Source organism: Vespa velutina, chromosome 25 (genome assembly GCF_912470025.1).
Source record: "Vespa velutina chromosome 25, iVesVel2.1, whole genome shotgun sequence".
Lineage (NCBI taxonomy): Eukaryota > Metazoa > Arthropoda > Insecta > Hymenoptera > Vespidae > Vespa > Vespa velutina.
In genome coordinates, this window is record NC_062212.1 from 627,702 (window position 1) to 639,361 (window position 11,660).

The 11,660-nt window shown below is 35.4% G+C and overlaps 1 protein-coding gene across 3 annotated transcripts in view; it reads left to right on the plus strand.

Moving 5' to 3' along the window:
* LOC124957419 (zinc finger protein jing homolog) overlaps positions 1-9,429 on the plus strand; it is a 103,803-nt gene extending 94,374 nt beyond the window's left edge. Inside the window, exons 2-9 of one of the 3 annotated variants that reach the window (XM_047514457.1) lie at positions 4,224-4,632; positions 4,758-5,086; positions 5,193-5,679; positions 5,874-6,053; positions 7,864-8,005; positions 8,336-8,436; positions 8,590-8,657; positions 8,855-9,429. In XM_047514457.1, coding sequence (XP_047370413.1) covers positions 4,224-4,632; positions 4,758-5,086; positions 5,193-5,679; positions 5,874-6,053; positions 7,864-8,005; positions 8,336-8,436; positions 8,590-8,657; positions 8,855-9,032 — 1,894 coding nt within the window. In that variant the 3' untranslated portion in view covers positions 9,033-9,429. Of the gene's footprint in view, positions 1-4,223; positions 4,633-4,757; positions 5,087-5,192; positions 5,680-5,873; positions 6,054-6,674; positions 6,926-7,863; positions 8,006-8,305; positions 8,437-8,589; positions 8,658-8,854 lie in introns of those variants that run through there. The other 2 variants (XM_047514456.1, XR_007103535.1) reach the window with 2 other exon arrangements.
* Positions 9,430-11,660: the final 2,231 nt, after the last annotated feature.

Sequence of the window (11,660 nt, forward strand, 5' to 3'; positions counted from 1 at the left end):
TAGACAAATTGAAACACTGTAGTATTACATTTTCTATCTCTCTCTCTTTTGCTCTCATTCTTTCTAACAGATCGAAAAGAAATTTTGCAAATGGTATTACATTCCGCGTAGCTTTTTTTTATCTTTTCTTTCTTTTTCTTTTTTTTTTTTTTTTTTTTTTTACAATAATTTAAGAATCGATGAAAACCATAAGTTACATCGCTTACTTGTATTTTAATACACCGATTTAAAAACTGCGTTGCTTTACGTGTTTTATCTTTCTCTCAATGTTTCTCACACACACACACACACACACACACACACACACACACACACACACACACACACACACACACATACACACAAAAGTAATAGTATTACATTCCGCATAGTATTATTTCGCAATATTAAAAAAAAAAAAGAAAGAAAAAAAAAGAAAATCGATGAAAACCATAAGTTACGTTCCACTGTATTTTAATACACCACTTTAAACGCTGTATTATTGCATTTGTCATTTCTTTCTTCTTTCTGTTTTTTCTTTTTTTCTTTTCTCGCGCATTAAAAAAAAAAAAAAAAAGAAAGTAATTTTCACGAATGGTTTCACATTCCTCATGGTGTGTCGTCAATCGAAAATCGTTTCTCTTTGTTCCTTTTCAAAAATGCAATTGAAAATAAAAAAGAAACCGTAAGAGCATTGATAAATAAGTATGGGAAAAGTATGGATAAAGGGAGATATAAAGACAGAGAGAGATAGAGAGAAAAAGAGAGAGAGAGAGAGAGAGAGAGAGAGACAGAGAGAGAGAGAGAGAAAGAGGAAGAGGAAGAGGAAGGAAGGCTAGGATGAGAGATCTGGGAGGAGAGAAAATACATGGATTGGTTTGGTGGGGATGAAAAAGGGCGTGGGGATGAGAAAGACACAGTGGGCAATGGCGGGGAAGGTGGAAGAGGGAAATTGGTAGAGTGAGTGCAACAATAGAGAGGATCGTACAAGCCGGAGAGTAGTGTACCATAAAGAGAGAAGGAGATATGGGGAATGTGTAAGAGGGAAAGAGATAGAAATGGGGAATGAGGGTGTTACGCGTCTGTATATGTATGTATATATCTATGCATTTATGTATGTGTGTATGTGTGTGTGTGTGTGTAACTAAGAAAGAGTATGTGAGCGAGTGTATTGAAGAGAGTAAAGTGTACTCTAGCTGTAATAGTGAGGGAGGAAAGAGGTAGATCGAACACGGATAGAGAGAAAGAAAGAGAGAGAAAGAGAGTGAGTGAGATGGGTTAGCGTGTGTTAGTGAAAGAGGAAAGAGAGAGGGCGTGAGAGAAGAGAGAGAAAAAGAGAGAGAGAGAGAGAGAGAGGGTCTCGTAGCTTCGGTGCATCTCCGTATAGAGGAGCCACCTGCAAGGTTGGAACAATTTTTCTCGATAAGAAAGAAAGAAACAAAAAAAAAAAAAGAAAAAAAAAAAAAGAAAAAAGAAAAAGAGAAGAAAAAAAGAGAAATGAAACTGTTCTTTCGTCGAAAAAAATAAAATCGTTTTTTCTTTTTGAAACTGAGGTAGAGTGCGAGAGGGTGGGATCGTCTATTTGTGTTTCTTTTTTTTTTTTTTGTTTTGTTTTTGTTTTTTTGTTTTTTTGACATCTTCACCCCTCCTTTTTTTGTTTTTTTTTTTTTTTATATCGAACGAAAAACAAAGGGAAAAAGAGAAGAAAGAGAAACGAGAAAGGTAATTAAAAGAATATAAATAAATAAAAATCGTCGCTGCGCGAAAAATGAATTCGTTTTAGGAGATTCCCGTGATGTTTCGGATTCGTTTCCTTTTCTTTCATATTTTTTTTCTTTTTTCTTGTTTCTTTTTCTCTCTTTTTCATTTCTCGATTTTGATAATAAATAATAATAATAATAACAATAATAATAATAATAGCGAGGATAACGTTTGAAGAGCGTCGTCATTTATGGTAAATGAAATTTCTAATGAAAGTGATAGATAGATAAATGGATAAATAAATGGATGGATAATAATAGAAAGAGAGAGAGAGAGAAAGAGGAGAGAGTGAGAGAGATAATCATTTGTTAATTGCCCAGTTAGGTTTGTTAGGGGTGAGAGAGGGTGAGGGGAGTCGTCACGTTGGCCCATTTCAAATTCATCTCATGTTTCGAACGAGGTTGATCGCGTTTCTTGACCTTTCACACATTCAATGAATCTCTCTCTCTCTCTCTCTCTCTCTCTCTCTCTTTCTCTCTCATTCATATATACGATATAAATCTTTTTTTTGGGTTATTCAAATTATTGAAATTAAAAGGACGTATTTCGGCGACAAAAAAAAAAAAAAAAGGAAAGGAAGAGAAAAAAGAAAGAGAAAAATAAAAAGAACTGTCCAAATTAATTATCATTAAATTTCGGGGTCATCGAGGTTGAGGATTCTTCCGGTGAAGCTTTAATGAATGCTTTATCTATCTCTCTATCTCTCTCTCTCTCTCTCTCTCGTTCTCTCTCGTTCTCTCTCTCTCTCTCTCTCTCTTGTGCGCGCTGGCGCACTTTCCCCTCGCTGGCCGCGCGGTGAAGTGCGTCGTTGCGTAAACGCAATGTCGGAATCGTAATGTGGAAAGGTCAGTGTCTTTCGCTCACCGTGACGTCGTACTTGTGTGTATACGTGTGTTATATATATATGTATGTATATATATATATAAATGTGTGTGCGTGTGTGCGTCGTATGTAAGCAAGCGTGAGTGCGTACGCTTGTAGTATTATATGGTTGTGTGTAAGCGCGAGCGCAAAACATCGAGTAAGCTGGTAATCTTAAAATATCTGAACCAGTCTGCTGAAGTGAGATGGAAGATCCGATTCTCTCTCTCTCCCTCTCTCTCCCTCTCTCTTTCTTCTTCTTCTTCGTTTTTTTTTTTTTTTTTTTTTTTTCCATTATTATGATCACGTTCGTGTTTTATGGCGTTAGTCGATCGATAGTTCGTTTTATATGTTTATATAAAACAAAAAAAAAAAAAAAACAAAAGAAAAAAGAGTTTTCATTGTTATTTGAAAATGACTTTTGTCATTTGCTATTATTACATGCAACAGATTTCACTTTATCGAATAATAAACGATTTATAATATTACGTAATTCATATGAAAGATAATTGTTATAAATAATTATTATAAATAATAATAGTTATATGGATAATATTTTTTTTCCATTTCTTTTTATTTATTTTCTTTTTTTTTTTTTTTTTTTTTTTTTTTTTTTTTTTTTTTTTTTTTTTTGTAAAAATCAATAAAAAAATGTTTAGCCTTTGTTCTTTTGTTTACTTTCTTTCTCTCTCTCTCTCTCTCTCTTTTTTTCTTTTTCTTTTTTTCTTTTTTTGATTTCTTTTCTTCTCTTCGCGTTCAAATTTTACGATTTAAAGAGAACAAAGAAATTGTATAAAAATGATGCGAAATTTTTAATTTGTACTTGGTCGAACTGAAATTTTGTTCATTTTGAAAGATGGTTAGGTTTAAAATAAATCGTTCTACCAATTAGGATCGAGGATTGTCTCTCTCTCACTCTGTCCATTTTTTTTCCTATTGTTGTCATGCAGCCAAAGGCGCACGGATTCTCATTTTGGATTGGAACATAAATCTGTGAAGAGAGAGAAAAAAAAAAGAAAGAAAGAAAAAGAAACAGGATATTGGCCAGAGGCTAGGAAACAACAACAGCAATAGCACTAAGCAAAAGAGAGATAGATAGATAGATAGATAGATAGATAGAGAGAGAGAGAGAGAGAGAGAGAGAGAGAGAGAGAGAGAGAGAGAGAGAGAGAGAGAAAGTCATTGCAAGCCAATTGAAAATGTCTGGCCCCATAATAAGGTTATCCCAGTTGGTCTAATGGGATTACCCAGAGAACGTGATCGTGCAATTTCCTGTAAGCCTTCCCAATTCGTACCCTGGAGGAACCGAAAACGATATTTTCAATTTTTTTCCTTGAAAAATCGATTTAGCTTGATTTTTCAAAATGACAGATGAATAAATTGACAGAAGTAAAATAATCCTAAAAAAAAAAAAAAAAAAAAAAAAAAAAAAAAAAAAAAAAATAGAACAAAAGAAAAATCAAAAACGTAAAATCAAACGAAAATGAAACGCTATTTCATTTTGACTCAAACCTACACTTACCCATACATACACGCACAAACTTAGAGGATATGTTTTTATATTTTATATGAATTCGTTCGTTCGTTCGTTCATTTGTTTGTTTGTTTGTTTTTCATATCAGCGGAGTTGCGGTTTCGTGCGGGGAGTGTAGCAGTAGCGGTACAAGTGACATCACCGAGCCAGGCTCACCGTGTAGTACAAGTAGCGACGAGGGTGTAGCAATAAGAGGAGCATCGGCAAGCCCATTACCAAGTTTGCCCAAGCTGGCGCCGTCCTCGCAATTGGGTACCAGGCCCCAGTGGCCCTGGACCCCGCCATTGGCGGCAACCGCTTGTTCAACTTACAAGAGACTGAAAGGTGAGCCAGAAGCAGGAACATTGCCGAGGTCCGGAGCAGCTGATCCAACTTCACGTGGATCATCAAAGGCGAACAGTAACAAGCCAGTTGGTGTTATACACCATAACGAATCATCTTCCCAAGGGAAAATAACGGAATATTTTAAGACACAGATTAAACCGCAACAACCGAAAGTAAGTTTATGATATTAATGTTTCCTTATCATTCGTCATTATGATTATTATTATTGTTACTATTGTTGCTGTTGTTGTTGTTGTTGTTTAATTATATATATTTTTTTTTAAATCGTTTACAAAAGCTTAAGAAGACGTCGGAAACAATGTCGGTACTGGTTGCTAAAACAACCACAGAATTTCGAAGGCCACCTACCGTGCAAAGGAACAAAGGTGGCTTGGCCAAATACCTCGGTACTGTTCCATCAAATCCTCGTACGACAACAGCTACAAACGATTGGGAGGTTCGAACAGTCAACATGTCGCCGCCGCCGCCTAACAAAAAGACACCTATTGTCATCGTACCTAGGGCCAATGTTAAAATGGAGAAAAAATTAACGAAACCCCTGCCAAGTTTGCCTATATCGAACGACGTTCTAAAAAATATACCACCCTGCAAGATATCCTCGCTCAGGTAATATTCTTTGCAAAAAAGAAAAAAGAAAAAAAAAAAAAGAAAAAGAAAAGAATGAAAAGTTTGTTTCTTAAATATTTGATCTAATGATCAAATCATTTTTCAGGCTTACCTCAGAGGCAAGTCCTAACCCAATGAAAACGTGTTCACCGCCGTCAACCCCAACGGCAAATCCCCCGTCAACAAACGATTTTAAGGGTTGCATCCTTTCATCTAAAGCGCACGTCAACGAGAATAATAATTTAACGAACGGTTGTAACAATTTGATCGGTACGATACGTTCACAGAACAATCAGGATCCATTGTCGAGGTTATCGCCAATAGAAAGTGATAAGTGTCAGACGAAAATATCGTCATCATCTGTAGGAGATGAGGAGGACGTTGAAGAAGAGGAAGAGGATTCCTCATCTAGGAGTAGCGAATCGAAAACGCATCATTCACTTTCTCCAATATTATCAGCTCCGACAACGATACGTTTCCCAGCCAGGGCACCGGAAAAGGATAGGTCACAGCCAACCGACAGTGGGATTTGTCGATGGGACAAGTGCGAAGCTAGTTTCGAATCTAGCACAGGTCTTCTTGAACATTTACAGGTAAAAGGCTTGTCATTATCCTAGTCAATCTTGTTATAAATTTATCATAACCGTTTAACGAATTACTTTCAATAATAATCAAAATATAATTTGTCATTATGATTTATAAAATTATAAATAATTAATAATTTTTAATCTTTTCCTTTCCCATCCTCTCTCTCACTCCCTCTCTCTCTCTCTCTCAATTTTAATAGGTCGCTCATATCAATACCCAAACCGGTGGAGACAATTTCGTCTGTCATTGGTTAGGTTGTAAGGTACAAGGAAGAACGTCCTGTTCGAGAAGATGGCTGGAAAGACATGTCCTTTCACATGGTGGAAACAAACCGTTTCGTTGTATCGTCGATGGATGCGGCAGTAGATTTAGTTCACAGGTATAAAAACGTCCGCTGGGATTTATCTATATATTTTAATTTGTCGTAGGTATATATATATATATATATATATATATATATATAAGAGTAGTCGACGCGATTGAAAATATATTTTTGTCTCAAAATATTTTTCGAATTGTTGTCTTTCGAATTAGGTGGGAAGACTTTTTTTTTTTTTTTTTTTTTTACAAAAATCCCTGTAAATTCGGGCTTCTGATCTTTTATTTATTTATTTATTTATTTATTTATTTTTTTTTTCTTTTTTTTAATCACTTCTTAACCCCACTTTCGAAAATAATTATAGGGATTTATTGTGTAACTCTTCCTTTGGTTACAAGACAAGTATTATTAATTCTTTGCCTGGATATATTCGAATATGTATATGTATATACGTTTCCTTTCGTATTTCACTTTTAGAGAAAAGGAAACAATGATGAACGCGGAAGTGACAAAAAAATGTTCTTCTTTGGCGAGGTCCGATGTTAAGGAACTTTTTATGTGGGTGGGAGGGAGGGGCGGGGAAGGGGGGGAAAGGAAACCCCTTATTCTTTTTTCTGGGCCATTCGCGGATCTATCTTTTTTTTTCCCCCGTTTTTATTTTATTTTTTTTTTTCTCAACAGACCCGCAAGAAAAAAAAAGAAAACAGACAAAAGAAGGAAACATTTTAAACGAAAGACGAACTAATAACATGTTTAACCTGTTGTTCTCTGTTCATCCGAATATCATAGTGTCCATACACGATGGGAAACATCCTGGTCAGACGATGCGCGTCTGTCTGTGTTTGTCGTTTTTCAATTGTATCTTTTTATACCTTTATATCCCTCATCAACCCACAAAACCACCTAACCTCTACCACCGATTATCTTCTTGGGTAATGTATTTTACGTTGAAAAGAAAAAAAGAAAAGAAAAGAGAAAGAAAAGGAACGAACCTTAGACCAGATACACCAATAATAAAAGAACGAAGACTTTCTACCCTCCCCACCCTTTCTCTGTCGATAATCCACCCACTCATCACTTGCCCTCATCGTATCTATTTCAGAATCCTAATGTTGAGGTGATCGTTCGCTAAGTCGGAATTATCATTCGAAAGCAAAAACAAAAAAATAAAAATTTTATTCGCTTTATGATTGGCCACTAGTGTACTATATATATATACCATATACTGTTGTACATAATGGTTATTGTTATTATTGTCGTATTGATTGTCAATGAGATCAGCAAAATTATCCGCGGAATGGTTAGGTCCTGTAAAGTAATTTAAAATTGAATCTGTCGATTATGGGAGATAAAGATTAATCGGGGATGGAAGAAAAGTCTTTAGTCTTTAACCGTCCCTGGTGGTTACCTATGAATTCTCGAGGTATCGGCATTTTCCAGTGACAGCTGAAACCTTGTTTTTTTTTTTTTTGTTTTTTTTTTCTCTTGAAACGAACCTTCTCAGGTTTGCTCAGTTTAGGGACTTTTGTTATTGTTATTATTATTGGTATTAGTATAATCGTCATCTTTGTCGATATCGCAAAGTTAAAAATCATCATCGTTGATCGAAAACTTTTCCCTCTTCAGGGAATAAATATCATTTTGTCAAATGATTTAACATTGATACCGATGATTATTTTATAGCGTAAAGAGGCGTGAAAAAAGAAATGTCAAAATTTAAATTCCAGGTCAGACCTGGACCAATCGACGCACGTACCCCCCCCTTTTCCTCTCTTTTTAACTTTTGATCTTATTGGATGAGGCTCTCCCTGGAAAGTGCCGAACGATTCAATTAGACTAATATGAAATTTGACGTAATTATTGTTTACAGACGACATTGGAGAGGCACGTTAACGGTCATTTCAATCAACCTGAAACGAATAGTAGCAGCGGTAGAAGGAGTTGCGAGAATGGTGGAAAGCTCGTCAGGAGAAACGGAAAGAGATTGAGATACAGAAGACAGCCATGGTCTGGTAAATAAACAAAAATGATATTCGATTAGTATATGAAAAAAGAAAGAAAAAAAAAAATATATATATATATATATATGTATATATATAAATTTTTTTTTGTTCTTAATAGCAATTGGCAATAATCGTAGGATTGCTCGTTGATAATGTTTCTCTCTAATTTTGTTTTTCTTTTTTGTTTTTTTTTTTTTTTTATTATTTTTTTTCTCTCTCTCTCTCTTTCTCTCTCTCTTTCTTTCTCTTTCTCTCTCTCTTTCTCTTTCTCTTTCTCTCTCTCTCTTTTCTTCTCTCTCTCTCTCATAGCACGACTTTTTGATTATTTCGATTCTGGAGTCATGGAAGGTCTTCAACATAGATTATTGGAGCTGGCTAAGTCAAGAACGCAAGGTCGGTTAGCCGAGACGCCTGGTGACTCGATGGCCCTAACTAGTCAAGTAAGTTCAAATACCTATATATATATATATATATATTTATATATAATTCAACCAGGTCGTCGTTAATAAATATCTAACAATAATTATCGTCATCTGGTTGGATCCCATTCTTGTCATTCTTTTTTTCTTTTCTCTTTCTCTTTTCTTTTTTAGGTATTAGCAAGAAGAGTAGAGACGGATGGGAAAATCAAAGTCCTGCTACGATGGTATCCTCAGGACATGTAAGTGTTTTATTCCTTCCTTTTTTCTTTTTTTTTGTTTTATCCTCCCCCTCCACCCTCCTTCCCTCTTCTCCCTCCCCACCCCGTCCTCTCCCGTTGGAATATCAGTTTATTTCAGTTGACGTAAATAAAATTCATATGATTCATTTTTATCTTTTTTTTTTTTTTTTTTTTTTTTTTCTCTTCTATATATACAGAGAACCGGACGAATGGGTATTAGAATCCGAAGTACAAAGCACAAAACACGTAGGGATACGTAAATTAGCTGGAAAAAATCCTGAAGAAGTTAGCCTAGCATTATATCCGGCGATGTGCGGTGGTATACCAACTATGACAAGAGTTAAACAACGTCGAAAACCAGTTAAGTATTCGTGATAATGTCTCGCCAGGAGGATTATTCGAGGCCAATAAAAACGACTGAGAGATAGAGAGAGATAGAGAGAGAGAGAGATAGAGAGAGAGAGAGGGAGATAAAGAGAGAAAAAGGAGAAGGAGAGAAAAGGATATGACGAATAAACACATGGACGATAATATAGGTCCAGATAAATGTGTAATGATGGTTATAATGAAAAGGAGCCTGGATAGTAATTAAATATTATTGGACAACCTGGATAATGATGTGAGACGTAGGAAACGACCGATGTTAGACGAACGAATGTGAAGATTCGAATCAGATGACCAAAGCTGTACTGATTTTATGGTACAAGAAACACGGAGAGCAATAGTAACGATTTAACCTAACGAACGAGAAGAAGATGAAGATGAAGATGAAGAAGGAGAAGAAGAAGAGGAAGAGGAAGAGGAAGAGGAAGAAGAAGAAGAAGAAGAAGAAGAGAAGATAGAAGAGGACGAAGAAGTGAAAGATAATACATTCTAATATATTTAGCCTAAATAAGAAGGAATCCTTTCTTAGATCTCATGTATGATGAATCCATGAATCATCGTTAATGAATATAAGGATGTAAGCTTCGTTTTACCTGTTTGAGAAAGATAGATAGAGAGAGAGAGAGAGAGAGAGAGAGAGAGAGAGAGAGAGAGAGAGAGAGAGTGAGAGTCTCTTTATCTTTTTTTAAGGGACTCACACGTACGTACATACACACTCACGCACGTACATATACATAAACACGAACACACATACATGCATACGTATACACATATACATCATATGACATAGAGACAGAAAGGAAGAGAGAGAAAGAAAGAGAAAGAGAGAGTAAGAGAGTAAGAGAGACAAACATATTAAAGGATAGACAAAAGCGGCTTCGGAAGAGCTGGGCTTGGGCCTCATAAGTGCCTCACCGTGGATACGTTTTGTACTACACCGTCGTTCGAACAAAAAAAAAAAAAATATGGGATGATGAAAACAATGATGATCGATCGATGAAATGTTTAATATCAGATCAAATAAGAATTGTTGAAGTGTATGGAGTGATAGTTCGTCAGAGAGAAAGAGAGAGAGAGAGAGAGGGAGGGAGAAAGAGAGGGAAAGAGAGAAAAATTATTATTACGACGACGATATTAGTTAACATGAGAACGAGAGAGAGAAAGAGACAGAGAGATGAAAATAAAAATGGAAGAAAATATAAGGAGATAATCACTCTGGTGGCCTTAGGAATCAATTAATATCTAACACCCGGCCCCTTAGCACTTCCGGGCACTGTTACTACTACTACTACTACTACTACTACTACTACTAACTACTACTACTATTACTACTACTATTACTACTACTACTTGCTACCTAAACTGCTATCACAGCTATAGTACTACCACAACATTTATATATATATATATTTATATATATATATATATGTATAAATTTGTTTTCTCTTTGTTTTCTTTTTCTTCTCTTTTTCTTTTTTTCTTTTCATTTTTTCTTTTTTTCTCTAAGTATACGAAAAAAAAAGAAAAAAAAAAAAAAAAAAAAAAAAAAAAAATAGAAAAAAAAGATTATAAACCGATCGTCTCGATATCTACGTTTGATAAATCAACGACCAAGATTGTTGACTGTCGAGGAATATAGAAAAAAAAAAAGGGAAAAAGAAAAAGAAAAAAGAAGAAGAAAAAGAAGAAGAAGAACAACAACAACAACAACAACAACAAATGATATATATTGCATTTGATCTACCTCGATCCTTCGACTCGGTAGAAACTGATAACGGCGGAAGTACGCATATACGAAGAAAGCAAATGGTGAAAGAAAAAATGAGAAGGTGGAGAAGGAGGAGGAGTAGAGGGAGGGAGGGAGGTAGGGAGGAAGAAATAAATGAATTAAAATGAACAACAGAATGATTGAACGAATGAATTAACTGACGAACCGATGAACCAATGTATACCGGTTAATGATAATGATTAATGATAATGATAATGATAATGATAATGATTTATGATGATGATGACGACGATGACGACAATGACGACAATGATGATGATGATGATGATGATCACAATATCAACGTAGTTGATATTACTTGAGAACAAAACGAATTTCTTTTTTTTTTTCCCCGAGGTGGGCAGATAGAGATGGGTGGGTGGGCGGATGGGTGGGCGGATGGATATAGGTGGGTGGGTCGAGGAATGAATGAAGCGAGTTCGAACAAGATGAATGAAAAGATGGAGAAAGAATGAGAGGGATTGAGAGGGGGGGAGGGGTTGGAGAAGGAGGAATATTGAAAGAAGAAAAAGAAGAAAAAGAAAAAGAGAAATGGACGAAAGATCTGTTCGGCCCGTTTACTTCCCCGTACGCGAAATTTTTGACGGTCTCCTTGTAACAAGTCCGTGAATAGTGCTCGGCAAAATGGATTAAAAGAACAAAATGAAATAAATGAAACGAGGTAATTGTGATGGAGTGAGTTTTTTTTTTTTTTTTTTTTGTAATAGCAAAGAAAAAAAAAACGAAAAAGAACGAATAAAAACGAATAAGGGGGAGGGGGAAGGGGGAAAAGAAATGAGAGAAGAAGGAATAATAGAGAAAAAAAAAAAAAAAAAAAAAGTAAGAATAGG